Source organism: Sminthopsis crassicaudata, chromosome 6, assembly GCF_048593235.1.
Source record: "Sminthopsis crassicaudata isolate SCR6 chromosome 6, ASM4859323v1, whole genome shotgun sequence".
NCBI lineage: Eukaryota > Metazoa > Chordata > Mammalia > Dasyuromorphia > Dasyuridae > Sminthopsis > Sminthopsis crassicaudata.
The window spans coordinates 186,996,742-187,015,272 of record NC_133622.1 but is presented as its reverse complement, the minus strand read 5'-3'; the positions used below and the strand labels follow the sequence as shown (position 1 = coordinate 187,015,272).

General features: G+C 32.9%; 1 protein-coding gene across 3 annotated transcripts in view; it reads left to right on the top strand.

Annotated features, from left to right (window-relative positions):
• The window catches only part of HTT (huntingtin), a 225,660-nt gene that overhangs the window by 67,484 nt on the left and 139,645 nt on the right, over window positions 1–18,531 (top strand). For 2 of the 3 annotated variants that reach the window (XM_074274096.1, XM_074274094.1), the window contains exons 7-11: window positions 2,214–2,355; window positions 3,999–4,177; window positions 8,893–9,097; window positions 12,960–13,007; window positions 17,058–17,138. In XM_074274096.1, the coding sequence (XP_074130197.1) occupies window positions 2,214–2,355; window positions 3,999–4,177; window positions 8,893–9,097; window positions 12,960–13,007; window positions 17,058–17,138 (655 nt within the window). The remainder of the gene's footprint in view (window positions 1–2,213; window positions 2,356–3,998; window positions 4,178–8,892; window positions 9,098–12,959; window positions 13,008–17,057; window positions 17,139–18,531) is intronic. The other variant, XM_074274095.1, reaches the window with a different exon arrangement.

The following is an 18,531-nucleotide window of genomic DNA, read 5'->3' as shown; positions in this document are numbered from 1 at the left end:
AATATTGGTTCTCTGGTTCTCTTGCCTGTCTGACAGAACCTTGTTAGTCTCTCTTGCTGGATTTGCATCCAGGTAAAATCTATTAACTGTAGATGTCCTTTTGAGCTCTTTTCTGGAGTTTCTTTTCTGGCAGCACTGTTTTACTTGGTGATTCACTTTGTATTGATTCATTTCTTTATCCTTATACAGATAATTCTCAGGGTTTTTTTTTTGCCCAGCTCAACCTTTTTTCTCACTTCCAGTGTTGAAGTGTCTACTGGCTACTGCTTTTTGGACATCTTCAATTGAATGCCTCACGAATAACAAAAACTTAATATATCCAAAATAAAATTCATTACATGTCTTGCCAAACTCTCCTCTTCTCCTAATTTTTCTTCTATTGTTGAAGGCATCACAATCTTCTGAGACTCATAGGCTCTCAACTTACATGTTATCATTAACATTAATTGTTTTCTTACTTTGTTTTTCCACCCCATATCCCCTCAGTTGCAGCCTCTTATCATTTTCATCTTCATTCACACCTTTTCTGTACATTCCTTTGACATGGCACAATTCTTGTCCAGAGCCTCTTCAGCTTGGACCTGGACTATTGCAATAGACTGCTGATAAGTTTTCCTGACTCAAGTTAACTACCTACTCCAGTTTATCCTCTCCTTATTTGTCAGGGTCATGTTCCTAAAGGACAGATATGACCATATCATTTTCCTGTATACACTCAATTTCAGTGCCTTTCTATTACATCCAAGATCAAAAATAAAATCCTCTGCTTGGTTTGGTTTTATCATCTGGTCCCTTTTTTTGTCTTTAGTTTTCTTATGCTTTACTTCCCACTATGTACTTGAGATCCAGTGACACTGGCCCCTTTGCTGTTTCTTGAACAAATCCCAGTTTGGATCATTTTGATCCTGTTTCTGTCTGTTCCCTATCCCTGTAACTTTCCCTCCCTATATTTCCTGTCTTCCTTCAAGTCTCAGCTAAAATCTTGCATTCTGTGAGAAACCCTTCCTGATCCCACTTCCTTCTGAGAGCATTTCTACTTTATCCTGTATATTTCTTTTCTGTAAAGTTGTTTACATGTTTCCCTGTTAGACTGTGAATTCCTTGAGCTTCTCTTTGTGCTTTTCTTTATATTCCTAACATTTAGCATAGATCCTGGTATGTGGTAGAGATTTAATGAATGTTAGCTGGCTGATTGCAATTCCATAATATAGATGTTGAGTGAAGATTCACAAAGCTTGATAGTGAATCAGAAAAGTCGGAATAGTGTGTTTTTTTACCTTTTGATCTGATATTTTTTTGTTCAGCATGATGAATATGGAAATATGTTTATAATAATTGCACACGTTTATCCCATATCACATTCCTGGCTCTCTTGGGGACAGGTCAAGGGGAGGAGAGAGAGAGAAATTTGGAACATAAGGTCGAAGATTAATGTTGAAAATTATCTTTGAATGTACTTGGAAAAATAAAATACCATTAAAAAAAAATAAGATAGGATAGTGATGATTGTTGTGGAGGTGGTATCATGGCCACAATTTTTTTTTTTTTAATTTATAAAACAAATCCTTTAATTTATGAATGTGGAGTACTTATCTGTTCCTCCACTTACATCCTCTCCTCTCCTGCTCCTTGTGTCATCATTTATCCTCTTCCAATTGTTATTTTAAGCTTCAAAATACAAATTAGTTTGGAAAATACTAAGATAAATAATGAAAATTATATCTTTGGTAATAACTATGCAAATTGAATTTAGAACAAAACTTCTGAATTTCCCCTTGCTTCAGTGCATAAGAATAAACAGCTTTAGTAGCAATTTTTTTTTTTTTGCTTTTCAATAATTTTATTGAAAGGCCCCTTTCTCAGTACCATAACATAATGGTATTCAATTATAAATCTTATTTTCTTCTCTGTCACTAATTTGCCTTGGCATTAAATATTCTTTCTTCCTTTTCTCTTCTTTCCTCATATGAAAAATAAAGGTGGTTATACCAAGTACCACCTCTGGCATTTTTTAGCTTTAACTTTAATATAGAAAAACAGGTGTTAGGATATATATTTTACATTAACTTAATAGTGTTGTGAATTGTATTGATGTTATAAATTCAAGAAAAGACAAAGTAGATTCATCAAGTTTCAGGAAAATTGCAAATATATAAAATATTCCTTTGTCTTGGTATGATTTTCTCTAGTTTCTCTTAATTTTGTCATCATAGGTTTTATTAAAAGCTTTCATAGCTAATCTCAAGTCAAGTTCTCCTACAATACGGCGAACAGCAGCTGGATCAGCAGTGAGCATCTGCCAGCATTCAAGGAGGACACAGTATTTTTATACCTGGTTACTTAATGTACTTTTAGGTAAGGTGGAAATAAAATTTCAAGGTATGATAGAGGCTCTGTAGTTTTTACATGGAGGGATGAAAAAAAAAAACCTAGTGAAAGGGTGGGAGGAAAAAACCCAATGAAAGTGACACTCTTAAGCGGGATTTTATGAAAACTTTGCTAGATTTGTGCATCATAGTGCTTGCCATTTCCTGAATGGTCATAGCAAATATGGTGACGTCTTAAAATGGAGTCACAGAGCTGGCTTTGGATCCAGGGAACGTGTGTACAAGTCTGGCTCTGACTCTGGGAAAATCCTGTCAATTCTCCTCATTGCAGGCTATTCTTTAAAACTAGAGGGACCAAAGAAGAATCCAACCTCTTTGTTGGGGGCTTTGTCATGGGAATGCCCTCTGCTATTGAAATCATGGGCATAGTTGCTATCCTTATAGAGGCTGCATTGTAAAGTTCACAAGGGCTTAATGATGCCCCTGGCTTCCCTTAGCATTATTTAAACGTGGTTGGTTTCTCATGTAATCCTTTTTTCTTATAGTTTTCTTTCAGTACTCAACTCAGGTGTCACCCGGTCTGTGAAAAGTTTCCTTGTCCCCAGGTTTCCAAATGTCCCCAGCTGAGAATAATTTCTTTCTCCTTCAGTTTTTCTAGCACACTTTGTCCAGATCTCTCTTTTGTTCTAATTATATTCTACTTCTCTGTGTTCCTGTTATCTCTTACCTCATAGATGTAACCTCCTTGCAGGCAGGTATTCTTATTTTATCTTTATCACTCCAGTACCTAACAAAATTTTTTTAAATGTTTGTTGAATTGAATTTGTATAATCATATACAGTAGCAACAGAAAATCCCAAATGGGAGAATGGGGATTTTAATTCTTTAATTAAAAGTGTTTCTTGTTCAAGACCATGTGCTATGCTTAGAACTCGTATTCAAAGAAGAATGAGGCATAGTCCTTAGCCTCATGGAGATTAAGGTCTAGTTGGAGATATAAGATATATACACAATAAACTGCATTATAAGCACGATTAAAAAAACTTAAGGTACAGAATTTTCATCTAGTTGTGGAGATGGAGAGATCACTTTCAGCTGGGGGAACTGGAAAACCTTTATAAAAATGGGATGATGTTTCATATAGGTCTTGAATGGGGAGGAATCGAATAGTCAGTTGGTGGGGAAGGGCATAATAATTGGAGAAAATTATGCATATATATGTATATATAATATGAGAAGTTCTTGTTCAGTTTACAAGCAGGGGAAAACCTATTTATGAAAAATCTAGACCCATACTATTAATGTGTTTTATGGTGAATCTAATCACATGCACATCAGAGATGTCAATTTGTGGAGAGGCCTATAAAACTCTTGAGTCCCAACCAGAGTAAGAAGTAATTGTGAAATATGTAGCAAAATAAGTAAATATAGAACACATCATAGATATTGTTAATTTATGCTTTTCTAAATCAATGTGAAGCTGTAAGAGATCCATTTCTATTTGAGTTTGACACTACTGCTCTTTTCAATGATAGAGATATTATTTTTATTGATTAATGCCCTCCTTTAAATAGAATATTTCTGTATTTTTAAGTCACTTTCAGAGACATAGAACTGTTTTATGGTTAAATTATTAAGGAGATGCTAATAACTTTGCTTGCTATTTTATAGGCTTACTAGTTCCTGTTGAGGAGGAGCATTCTACTCTTTTTATTCTTGGAGTATTGCTCACATTGAGGTATTTAATTCCCTTGCTCCAACAGCAAGTCAAGGACATGAGTTTGAAAGGGAGCTTTGGTGTCACTAGAAAAGAAACTGAAGTCTCACCTTCTGCAGACCAGCTCATCCAGGTAAATATTAAAATTCTGAAATAATTATGAAAATTCAAAGTATTGACTGTCTAAATGACCAAGTAAGGAAAGACTTGAGTTATGTGACTAAGATTAAGGAACAATCAATCAAAAAGTATTTAAAAGAGTATGTGTGTGTGTGTGTGTGTGTGTGTGTGTGTATGTATGTGTGTGTGTGTGTGTGTGTGTGTGTGTGTGTGTATACACCCATTCTCACCTACCCACCCTTCTAAATTCCTTCCTTTTTTCATCTAAGTCCCTGTTGAGTGAAATGTGTTTTTGTGGGATAATTTTCCCTAGTCTTCTTTTCTCTTACCTTTCAATGTATTCCTCTTTCTCTCTCTCTCTCTCTTTTTTTTTTTTTTTTTCTTAAAATCTTCAAGATTTAACTGACCAACCTTTGGTTCATTTGTCTAATTAGACGTCCTCATGTCCCTTGAGGATGGTAGAGTTAAGAGGAATCTTCCCCTCTTCTCCTTTGAATGTGAATAGTTTGTCTTTGTTTATTCTCATTTCATTATTTTTATTTACCATTTTGCTTTCCAAATTCCTGTATTTACACTTTAGAGTTTGTATTTAGTTCTTGTTTTTTCATTTAGAATGCTTGGAAGTCCTTTTTTACTAAAGGTCCTTCTTTTACCTCCTTCCCCTCCCCAATAAAGTTAGCACAGTATGCTGGCCTATAGAAAGTCCTTAATAAATTGCCTTATTTGTTAATCTGTCAGCCTTTGTGTGTCTATCTCCCTCCTTCCTTCTCTCTCTGCTACCCCTGCCCCCCACAACTTTATCTGGGAAGCAAGTAGTGATCACAAAGGGGTGACCTGATTGTATTAAAAATAGGGGATAGAAATACCCAATTTACCAGAAAGGGTTATAATTGAGAGTACCCTGCCTCACTGCAAAACTACAGGATCTGTCAAATCACTGGATTTGAAATTGACTGTGAAAGAGTGGGACAGTATAATTGGGCCTAGTTACTACCAAAAAAAAGGTAGTTTGTTTTGTCTTTGTTTTTATACAGCTTATGAAATATGACTATATTCATTTTTTTTTTTTTTTTTTGATAAGGCTACCGAGCTGGTAGATCAAAGCACTCTATACTTATAGTTTACCTAGATTTTAATAAAGTTTTTGACAAAGTCTTTTTGTGTAAAGATGTAGAGATGTATAATGACTTCTAAATAGATTTGGAAATATTAAAAAAAATTTTTTTTTACTCTGAATTAAAGAATCATTAATTAAAAACAGCATTTCCACTTATAAAAGATAGCTGATGATTGTATATGAAACAATGAGCCTGTGTAAGCTATTTTATTTTATTTTATTTTTTTTTTGTTCCAACTTATCTATCTTTCTTTTTTTTTTTTTTTTAAATTTATTATTGTCAGTTTTATTATATTACCTTGTCTTACCCATAAGTAATGGGTATTTTGCTTTCTTTTTTTTTTTAATTTTATTTATAATTTTTTTTGACAGTACATATGCATGAGTAATTTTTTTTTAATAACATTATCCCTTGTATTCATTTTTCCAAAATTTCCCCTCCCTCCCCTAGATGACAGGCAATCTCATACATATTACATGTGTTACAATATAACCTAGATACAATATATGTGTGTAAATACCATTTTCTTGTTGCACATTAAGTATTAGATTCCGAAGGTATAAGTAACCTGGGTAGATAGACAGTAATGCTAACAATTTACATTCACTTCCCAGTGTTCCTTCTCTGGGTGTAGTTATTTCTGTCCATCATTGATCAACTGGAAGTGAGTTGGATCTTCTTTATGTTGAAGATATCCACTTCCATCAGAATACATCTTCATACAACATTGTGTAAGCTATTTTATAAGCAATTTTCTTTTCTTTTTAAACATTTAATAAATGTGCTATTATCTTCTGCTGTGATTCCTTATTTATTGTCTGTGATTCCTTCTGAAATTTATCTTTTTTCATTAGCATTTTTGAGGTGCTTCAATGTCTATCCTTTTTTTCTTATTTCTAATTCTCCTTTCATCTATGTTCAAATACTTCTTTCCCTCCACATTTTGGAAAAAAGAAAATCCTTGTAATAAATATGAATTGGAAAACTTTCTTTACTTGTTGAGATTTGTTAACATGTCAGCAAAGGACTAGATGATTATGGATTAAAGATAGGCCAAACTGAAGATGAAAAATTTTATTAGGGAATCTGTTCTTTCATAATAAAGCATTTCATAGCAGGGGAGGGTGATAGACTTAAGAGGTGGATTATCCAGCAGAGAAAAGGGGAATATTTATAATTTGAGTAGCAGAATTCATTGTAAGATTAAGTGAACTCCTTCTTCCCCAAAAAAGACATGGAGAAGAGACCAGAGATAATAAAATTGCAGTGTTTTTTTAGCCAAAGACAGCAAGTAGTTATACAGTAGTAGATAAGATTATCTTCTTTAAACCTTATTCTTGCAATAGTGGGTGGGTTTCCACATTAATAGTCCATTAAGATTTCACAAAATAATTGTGTTTTTTACTTTTCTCCTCTATATGCATAATCAAGCAAAACAAATCCACATCTTGGCTGTGCTTGTAAATTTTTTTCACCTTGAGACCATGAATCTTTGTTAGGAGGTTATATTTCATCATGAGTTCCCTATAGTTGTGGTTAGTTGACCAAATTTCCTAAGTTTTTCCAATTTGCTTTTTAAAAATTACATTATCATTGTAAAAATAGGTTTTTTGCTTCTTTTCACTTTAATCTCTATCATTTCTTACAAGTATTCTTTGATGCTATTGGAACTATTTTAATGACCATATCCAAAATGTAGTTATTAATGGACTTATGTCAGCTAGATGTTCATTGGAGGTATCCAAGGACTCCGTGCTTAGCTTTTTATTGTTTAACACTATTATCAGTAGAGGCAAGTATAGGGACAGGACCTCTTATTTCATTAATATAAGCTTCTCTTTGGTGAGGAAACTCTCTATACTAAGACAGGTCACATTTTTATGTTACTTACTGTCTTAGAAAATTTTCCAGAACACAGAGAGGTTAATTGACTTGCCCACAAGTCCGAATGGGTCAGAAGGTGGAACTTATACCCAGATCTTCTTTTCAACAAACTCTTTATCCATTGGGCTGTTATGTTTTTGTCATTATCAGTGACTTGGATAAAATGTATGGCTTGTGTGTTTACCAAATTTAGAAATGATCTAAAACTGGGAGGGACACACTGGATGAAAATCAATGTTTAATAAACTCTTGACAGGCTGGAATGTTGGACTATATCAAACATTACATTTAAGAGGGGTAAAATCTAACAAGCAAATGATGAGGTATATCTGTTTAGATAATAATTTGTCTTTAAAATATATGTGGGTTTTAGATCGTGGTAACCTAAATATGAGTAAACAGTTTGTTATGGTATCTAAGAAAACCAATTTGAGCTTAGATTTTGCAAAAAAAAGATAGTATACTGTTTTATTCACACCATACTGGAAATTTATGTTCAATTCTGGGCATTGTATTTTAGGAAGGAAATTGGTAAAATAACATCCAAAGGAAGAGGACCAGGGTAATGAATGGCTTTTTGCTCATTCTATTAGAAGGAATGAATGACAGAATATTAGGTCATGCCAAAGCATTGTACTGAATCCTGAGGTTACAAATTGAAAAAGTGTGACAGACTCTCCTATCTAGGCTGTCATACTCTCATTTCAGGGAGACAGCCAGTAAAGTAAAGTCCTGTGTCAGAGCAGATGGATAGCCTTAAAGATCTTAAGGAAGCTGCAGTGGAGTAGGTGGAAAGGTCCAGAAATCTTAGGGGAGCAGCTGAGGATAAGGCTTGGTGGTTCAGCTTTGGAAGGAGAAGTGTTGACTTGACTTACCCAACCCCTGGAAAAGTTGCCTGGAAAAAAGGAAATAAAGGTGGTCTAGTTTTCTTCTCCTTTCTTGAGAAAGGTAAGATTGTAAAGGGGAGGAGGACCTGGGAATATTTATCTTGGAGTAAAGACTCTAGGTTTGTGTTTGCTGTCTTCAAGTATTTAAATTTGAAAGGCTTCCCCAGAACAGAACTTGGAGCAGTGGGTGGAAGTGCAAAGAGATAGAAACTCAGTGAATGGAAACCATTCCTAAATGTTAGAGAAATCTGTTAATATTGTGGGTGCAGTTTCTAATGAAGTGAGATGCCTCCTTCCTTCAAACTAAGCTTGGATGACTCCTTTTTGCTTATGTTGTAAAGAAAATTCTTTTACTAGTAGAATTTGAACTAAATGATTACTAAGATTCCTTCCAACTTTGAATATTGTAGTTTTGTGATTTCTGGGATTGAACTATATAATCTTTAAAGGTATCTTAACTCATAAAAATCTGATTCCTTTTTTTCTATGTTACAGGTTATTAGGAACAAAGTACTTAATTTTTTTGAGCTACACATTTTTCTTCATATAATTTTATTTAACAGCCTTATACTCAATAGTAATAATAAACTAGGTAATACCATTTCTAATTGAAGTGGTAGTATCTGAATGAAATCCTAATATTAATTTATATGACAAGCAGTCACTCTGAGTTAAGGGTTTTTGATTATCTATGTTGCTCTCAGCTCTTAATGATGGTTTGGTTAACTGAAATTCCTGAACATAAAACTAATCTTCTTTCAGGTTCTCCCTCTACCCCCACCCTCACCTCCTAATAAGTAAATGAATAAATATTCCAGGGTGGCTTTTTTGGTTCTTAGGTATATGAATTGACTTTGCATTACACCCAGCACCAAGATCACAATGTTGTAACTGGAGCATTAGAATTATTGCAACAACTTTTTAAAACACCTCCAGCTGAGCTTCTTCAAGCCCTGACCACTTCGGGTGGTATTGGACAGGTCAATGTGACCAAAGAAGAGTTTACTAGCAGAAGTCGCAGTGGAAGTATTGTGGAACTTATAGGTAAGTTATTTGGAATGCTAAGATTTTTAGTTAATATTTATCTGCACAGTGCATTTTCTAATATTTCTTAATATGTATTGAATACTTTCTCATTTTGTTAAGATTCCTTTAACTTGAAATCACAAGTATTTAATATACTTTAATAATCATTAAAATCCCAATAAAATTCTCTTGCCACTCTGCCTGTTAATTGTTCTGACACACTCTTAATGATTTATATACTTTGGAAAAATAATTCCAGAAGACTGGAGTTTTACTGGTAATTGTAATTCCTGTCTTTATAAAAATTTCAACTAAACAAAATTGTTGGCCTTACTATTCTTCTGCTCTATAAAACCTGTTGTTTTTCCCTATTACCAGTAAGCATAAAGGCACTCTTTTCTGTCACTTGGATTCTTTCACAGTGTAGCTCCAGTTTACCTTTCTAGGCTTATTGTATTTTATTTCCTTTAACATACTCTAGCTGTTAGTCAAACTGACCTAGCTTTTCATTAAACATAACTTTTATCTCAGATCTTGCACTTTTGAGAATTCTTTATTTTTTATTAATTTTATAATTATAAAAAATTTTTTTTGACAGTACATATGCATGAGTAAATTTTTTTTTTATAACATTACTCCTTGTATTCATTTTTCCAAATTTTCCCCTCCCTCCCTCTACTCCCTCCCCTAGATGACAGGCAATCCCATACATATTACATGTGTTACAGTATAACCTAGACACAATATAAATGTGTAAATCCAATTTTCTTGTTGCACGTTAAGAATTGGATTCAGAAGATATAAGTAACCTGGGTAGATAGACAGTAGTGCTAACAGTTTACATTCAATTCCCAGTGTTCCTTCTCTGGGTGTAGTTGTTTCTGTCCATCATTGATCAGCTAGAAGCGAGTTGGATCTTCTTTATGTTGAAGATTTCCACTTCCATCAGAATATATCTTCATACAGTATCATTGTTGAAGTGTATAATGATCTCCTGGTTCTGCTCATTTCACTCAGCATCAGTTCATGTAAGTCTCTCCAAACCTCTCTGTATTCAGCCTGCTGGTCATTTCTTACAGAGCGATAATATTCCATAACCTTCATATATCATAATTTACCCAACCATTCTCCAATTGATGGACATCCATTCAACTTCCAGTTTCTAGCCACTACAACATTTTGCCACATACAGGTCCCTTTCCCTTCTTTAGTATTTCCTTGGAATATAAGCCCAGTAGTAGCACTGCTGGATCAAAGGGTATGCACAGTTTGATAACTTTTTGGGCATAGTTCCACATTGGTCTCCAAAATGGCCGGATTCTTTCACAACTCCACCAACAATGCATTAGTGTCCCAGTTTTCCCATATTCCCTCCAACATTCACCATTATTTGTTCCTGTTATCTTAGCCAATCTGATAGTTGAGCTTGTCTGTTGTCTGTTTCTTAGAATTTCTTATTTCCGGGGCAGCTAGGTGGCGCAGTGGATAGAGCACCAGCCTTGAATTCAGGAGCACCCGAGTTCAAATCTGGTCTCAGACACTTAACACTTCCTAGCTGTGTGACCCTGGGCAAGTCACTTAACCCCAGCCTCAGGAAAAAAAAAAAAAAAAAATAAAAAAATCCAAGAATTTATTTCCTTGACAGCTCAGCTTAAATGTTATTTCTTATATAAGAAATAAATATTTCTTATATTTCTTCATTCCCTTTAGTCTTCCTTCCAAAGTACTTTGTATTTATTTTGTATGTTATATATTCTTAAATGTGTTCAATATAATATAAATTCCTTGAGGACTGATACTTTCATTTTTATATTCCCAGTGTTAAGGCTTGATAATTTGATGGGTGTATGTTGATATTATTAATTTATGCTGTATTATTATCAGTTACCTGTGAAAAAACTTCCAACTCTTAATATTTATTTAGGTATTGCTGACATTTGTATACCTTATTCACAGTGTTATCAGAATATTCTATTTTAGAAGCAGCAATTCTTTTAATCTATATAGATTTATATAGTTATTCTTGTGGTCATTGTATCATGAGAAGCCAGGCCCTTTGGCAAATGGCATATGGTCAAGGGCTATAGAAGCTGGATTACATTCCCTTTGTAGTTTGTTTTTTTGTATTTATTTTGGGACCCTATTTTACAAAGTTATTAAATGTTTTTCATTTAATCCCTATGAACTGGAGACAGGCCCAGTGTTGACCAATATTTCAGTTTTCTTTTGTGAGTCTCCCATTTCCTTTTCTGTCCTTTAATATCATCTCTGTTTTTTTTTTTTTTTTTTTTTAATCACCTTACTTTCTAACCCTTAAATCTATTTGCATTCTAAAATTATCTTGTTTTTCTCCCCAAAGAAAGTATTATATGTTCTTACTAAAGTGGATCTCAGCTTGGTGCTGGGGAAAAGCAATATGACTAAATGAATTTATTCAAGGATATTAGTAATTAATAACTTTTCACATATTTCATTCCATTTTGCATTCCAAAAGGTGTTTTTAGTTTTGATTGGTAAAATTTGGGGGGGGGGTCTATGACTTAATAAAGAATTTTATAAAATAATAGATTAAACATTTTGTTGCTTAACCATTGCAAGAGAAGGGGTATCACTTTGAGTTACAGGGTTCTAGGAGTGTTTAGATGTTAAATAGTTGCAAAAAGAAATGCACACTATCTTTGTAGTTGAGTACCTTCATTCATAACCTGGATCTACCATTTCCTTCTTGACTATGGGAAAGTGACTTTTCCTTAGGCTTCAATTTCCTCTTCTATAAAATTGACTTAGACTAGTTAATCTGCCTCCTCGCCTTAAATCTTAAGATACTATGAAACTTTCTTTTCTATCCACTGTAATTCAATGCAGTTCAGTAAAAATGTATTTACCTTATTATGAACAAAGCATTGTGCTACAAATTTGGGATTCAACTACAAAAAGTTGGTTTCAGCCCTTAAGAAATTTATATTTTGCTTGTATGTTCTGCTTTATCTCTTTTTTTCCCCCCTTCCTGCTTTACCTGAAATTATTGCTGTGTCTTGTTTGTTTTCTTGAATTTTGGCCTCAGATCTTTGCTGTCTAATTAAGTTCCAGGGTGATAGTTTTATCTTTGGAGCATAACTGTACAAAAACTCTCTCTAATCTGGAAATGACTATCTCTTGGGTCCTGGCTATCAGCTTAAATATGTCTATCCATCTTATGTACCATCCTCGAAAGCAACTACACTTTGTTCTTTTATACTCTTCATTTTTTATTGTTCTGACAAGTTTAGGCAAATTAGAAGAAAATAGATTGGAATCTTAATAATTGCCAGATTTGAATGATACAGATCATTGTTCATTCTTCATTTTAGTGGTGAATCATATAACAACAACAATAATAATATCTAATATTTATATAGCACTTACAATGTATGTTCTGGCAATATGTTTTTATGTATGGAATGTTTTTTTTCATGAACAATTAATTTGGAAGATTGTTAGAATTTGTGTGTGTTTTTTGTTTTTATTTTGTTTTTAACCAAAGAGGATTTATTCTCAGCTAATTATTCATATTTTATTTACTTATTGGAGGTTAGACAAATATCCTGATGTTTCTGAAATTTTGTGAAATGGTCCTGTCATGTAATTAATTAGCTTGTTTTATATTTTGGGTCACACCTAATTTATGTTCAGTACTTTATTATGTTTTTATAAATAATTTTGGGATTCTCAAAATAGAGAACAATAATATTGATTATATCTTTAATTACAGTTTATAGAATGTATTTGCTATATTCAAGTTTGCATGAAATTCAGCTTTTTTTGAAGCTATTGAAAATTCCTTCTTTATTTCAGCAGCCCATTTTCTTACTTTTGATCTTTTGCTCTCTATGATTTGCAGCTGGAGGGGGGTCTTCATGCAGCCCTGTTCTTTCAAGAAAACAAAAAGGTGATTATTTTAAAAGTCAGAGTCTTGTGTGATTATTTTCTTTTTTTTTCCCATGACATATTGGACTCTGTTTGCATCACTTATTTTCTTTCTCTATTATCATAATACATTGGACTCTGTTTCTATGTCTGTTCTCAGGAATATTTTTTACCATTACAAATATTGCTGAAACCCTTGATAATCTAGGCCATAATTATGTGAATTTGCTTTTATTTTTCATTGCTTATGTTTATACGTAATCTCCTTAATTTTATGTTGCACAGGTATACCTGGAATAATTTGTGCCTATACATTTGACCAAAAATAGTTAAACAATAACTAATTTAAGGCATTATAAGTAGAAAACTATCTTAAGTTGGTTCTACTCAGCCAAAGTAATTTCTGGGTGCTTCTGTCTCTCTGACCAAAATACCTTATCCATCCTAATATTCTTTGTCTTGTTTAGCTTTGGCCTAGAATTTTGATTCCTTCTTTTAGTCTCAGGTTACTGTAAAAGTTTATTTGGAGTTTTTTTAGTCTGAACTTTGTATTCCCAGGAACATTATTTCCCATTTGCAGAGCAGTTTTACTTTGAAAATAACTGTTCAGGGGCAGCTAGGTGGTGCAGTGGATAGAGCACCAGCCCTGAATTCAGGAAGACCCGAATTCAAATCTGGTCTCAGACACTTAACACTTCCTAGCTGTGTGACCCTGGGCAAGTCACTTAACCCCAGCCTCAAGGGGGAAAAAAAAAAAGAAAATAACTGTTCTGTAATACCATTTTTCTTAAGGTAATGTTCTTGTGGAAGTAATTATAATGTTAAGCAGATATCCTTCTATGATCTTTAACTTCATTTTGTTTAGACAAATAATACTTAAATTTTTTTTCCCCATTTAGAACACTCAATGTATTTATTTTAAACTAGAGCCCTGTTATCTTTTTGTCAGCCATATTTTGGATACCAGATACCAAATCTTGTGCAGAATGTTGATTTGACTATATCAACTAATGGACATCTAATCTATTGATTTGCTTGTACATTTTATAACTCTTTGAAATGCCATTCTCACTTTCTTGGTCAAATTGAATGTCCTTTTATTTGAAGGGCATTCTTTCATCTTCTATTCTGAAATCTTGAAAGAATGACATTCCTTTTTTTTTTTTTTTTTTCCTCTTTCATTCATTTATTAATTAAAAAACATTTATTAGGTGACTGTTGTATAGTGGAGGCTTCTTTTCATATGATGTTTTTTAAGTCTTATTTTTCAGAGAAGGAAGTTATTTTTAATAATGAGTCTGTGTATGGTAGGATGGGTATGGATTCTGAAAAGTTTTTTCCATTAGTAATCCAGATATTTCATATGCATTGTACCATTATTGCACGAAGTCCTTGAGATTCATAATTTAATAGCTAAATTTAATATACCACTTACTGTTGCCAATCATTGTGCTAAGAAATTTATAATTAGCATCTCCAAATCAAATCCTCACAACAATGCTGAGATAGATATTATTATCTCTATTTTACTATTGAGGAAATTGAGGCAAACAGGGTAAGTACCTAGAATCATATAGTTAATGAGTGTTTGAGGCTGAATTTGAAGTCAGGTCTTCCTGACTCTATGCCTGGCATTCTTTCTATTGTACTATCTAACTGTCAGTTTAAAAGAATTTTAAACTCCTTGGCATACCTTAAAAATACTAGAACCCCTTCATTTTTTAAATGTATATTTTATATTTTCTTTATTTACTAGGCCATTGAAATTTTTTGTCTCCTACTGAAACCAAATCATTTTGTTTATTTGTTCATGTCTCGGTTGAATAACTTTTTCTTGTCATGAAAAGCTGTAAAGTTAGCTAGAAAATAATGAGTAATTAACAAACCTGTCACTAGTATTTGTTTGACTAATAGTATTTGAACTAGTTTAGGTTCATTGTTTCTGTCAGAAAGATTAGGATAAAAGAAGTTGTCCTAACCTTTTTCTTCAGAGGAATTAAAAAAAAAGTTATGTAATATGATTGTCTTTTTTGTTTTCTGCTTTAGCAGTTCCTTCAGTTTGGCAAGTTAAGTGATTTGTACTTTTCATAGGCACAAACGAAGCCAATCATAGCCATGTTTAACTATCATAATTTCTTTAATCACCTGAGCTGGGACTTCTCTACATTTTCCTCTCTACAATAATGCCTTATTGAGAGGCTCATCATTAGGTTGTCCAAAGGGTAACACTCTTTTTGGCTTCAGCAGTCCTCAATGAAGGAAGTGTGCACATTGATTAAATCACAGGCCCCTTGGGGCAGCTAGGGGTGCAGTGGATAGAGATCCAGCCCTGAAGTCAGGAGGATCTAAGTTCAAATGTGGCCTCAGACACTTAACACTTCCTAGCTGTATGACCCTGGGCAAGTCACTTAACTCCAATTGTCTCAGCAAAAAATTTTAAAAGAAATCACAGGCCTCTGAAGTATTGAAGAATTTAAAAATATTTATTCTATCTAACTTTAAATGACACAATCAAGTAAAGCTACATTTGCACTTATTTTCTCTTGAAAGTTAATTTCTACATCTATGACATCTTCTGTATTACTCCTGTCTTCCCCTTTTCTTTTTATTCATTTCTTTGTGTATATATGTGTATGTATTTTTTGCTTATTAACATTTTATAAAGCAGTTTTAAAGAAAGGAATTCTCTCAATTATTTGGACAGTATCTGTTAAGGACATTGTAATATATTTTAATTACAAAGATGGAACCTGTATAAAATTGATGAATGCATAGTATATAAGGATTTATATAAATATCAGATTTTATTATTATCATTATTATTATTTTATTCCTTGGGGATAGTAATGATAACACACATAATTTTGAGTATGTTTTTTGGATTCATGTTTTTTCCTAAAAATAATTCGTTGTCATGATTTGTCTGAAAAATATTTTTAAATACTTTATGAAATCTGAAGTCACATTTTGTAATTTCATATTTCACTTTTGAAGATATGAAGGTTCTGGCTGTTGTGGCTTATTACTTGGCAGAAATCAACTTAATTTATGGAGGTTACATTTTAATTTAGTGAAGAGAACTTTTAAGAAGTGACATTTCTAATCTAAAAGAATTATGTTTTTATCAGTGAATCCACATTTTATTATTTAAAAAAATTTAAAAATTATTGGTGTCTTTTGTTTACATGTGATAGAGATTCTTCTACGTCTTGTCTTCTCTTTTTTCACACCATTCCTTTGATTTTTGCCTTGTAGCAAAGCATTCTTCATTCTTAGTCATCCAACTTTTCAAAGTTGAGAGATGCGTTATATCGTTTGATTATATCATCTCTTGGCCAGGATTGGTCAATACACAGAAATTAAATTTTTACACTACTTTAGGTATTTTTCTAAGATAGCATACTCCATTAATTGGGCACTATGGTATCGAACTATTTTCTCAGTTTGAATGGTATCCTATGATCTTTCTTAAATGTGTTAGGTATATTCTTTTCACTACCAGTAGTGGCTTTAATTTTTTTAGTGCTCTAAAGTTTAAGAAATTTTTTTTTCCACAACAATTTGGTAATGCTATAAATTTAATTATTCCCATATTACAGAAAAGGAAGTTCACCTCAGGGTCCCTTGTTGCTGTCTTCTTGTTTAGTTATAAAGGGGAAGAGATATGTTTATATTCTTATAGGAAATCTAAAATTAAACATTTGCACTTATGTTTACCTGTATCTAGTCTCAATATAGTTTTTCAAATGTAGTTTTAGTGTAAGTAGTATTCATAGTACTGTCTCCTATGAGGAAATCATCTTATAAGTTCTCAAATTCTGTTTAAATATTAACTGTTGTTTGAATGAAGGTAGTATGAAGAAGTTATTTTAGATCTTCCTGTGATTTGACATTTAGAAATTTTTTTTGTTTTGTTTCAGAAAGCCTATTATATTTTTTAGGAAAACTAAAAATGAAATTATTACTATGAGGAAACCAAATTCCCAGTTTATAGTATATAGTGCTTAACACCTAGATACTTAATAAGTAGTTGTTGAACTTAGTTGAATTTAATTACTACATTGTTTATCAGGTAAAGTGCTCTTAGGAGAAGAAGAAGGCTTAGAAGATGACCCAGAATCAAGGTCTGAAGTTAGCAGCACAGCATTTGCAGGTAATTCAGTATAGTTTTATTTAGGAGTTGGTTATCTGACTTTCTGTTTTAATCTCCTCCTTTTATTGCTGCATATTGATTTTATCAACTGTTACACTTGCTGTTAGAAAGAAGTAATAAATCAGTTTTTTTCTAAACTATTCATTCACATTTTCTTTCTTTTCGCTTAAATCTTCTGGGGAAGGATTTGTTAAATGCATCTCCTGATATATACCTTTCTCTAGAAATATGAATTTTGAGGAAAAGTTTCAATAGTCAGTGGAGAGCCTGTTTTTTTTTTTTTTTTTTCCACCTTGAGATCCTGTGTTTCTTCTGTCTTCCCATTTAATATTTCCTTTTCTACTAATTGTTGATATATACCCATTTCAGAATGACTTTGCCTTTCCAGAACACATGTCTTTGAATGGAAAGGTGATGAGCAATGGTTGAAGGCTTTCTGGTAACAATGAGATTAAAATATAGTTTCATGTAATTTACATAAAATATCATACCTTACTATTTCTGTCATTCTGCATATCATTCAAATTATTCTCCTTCAATCAGCCAGCATATTGACAATAATGAAACCCTTATTATGTGCCAATTATTAAACAAATGTTTATTAACATGTTCCTCTGGGTCAGACACCATAGTAAGTCCTGGAGATACAAAGAGCTAACATTCTGAGGCATTCTGAATAAATTGCTCTGGGTCACACAATTAAGAAGTGTCTGAGGCCCAATGAGTCTTCTTGACGAGCACTTTATCACTACACCACCTCGCTGCTCTAACAACAATAGCAAAATGTGCCAATCACTAAACAAACTTTTATTTATGAGCATTTTATTTTTTTTTCAATTTTTAGAAAATCTAAATATTTATTTAAAAAATGTGTGAGTTCCTAGTTCTTTCCCTTCTTCTTCCTTGTCTACCTTCCTGAGGTAAAAAATTAGATATAGATTATATATGTACAGCCATGCAATTAATTATGTGAAAAAAAATTTAAAATAAAGTAAAAAAATCTGCATTAAAACTACCATCAGTTTTTATGCTGCATATCATTTTTCATCATGTGAGTTTGAGATGCCTGTGGGGACAGCCTTTTAAGGTATCTACAAGGCAAGTTGGTGGAGAGGACCTCTGCTTAGAAGAAAGGTCAAGACTGGAAGAACAGACCTGGGAGTCATCTTCATGGATGGTGGTGATGAGGTCTCTGACATGGAAGAACAGACATTCTTCACTTTTTTTCATAGTCATTTCTTCTGTCTAGTCAAACTTACCTTTCCCTTCGCACAATAATGTTTTAAAGTACATAAAATAACCTTCACAGAGTTAGGGACGAGGCCAGAGCCTCTACAACACCAGGGTTAGCTAGGGAAACTCAGGTCAAGAAGCAGCAAAGGAGATGAGCAGT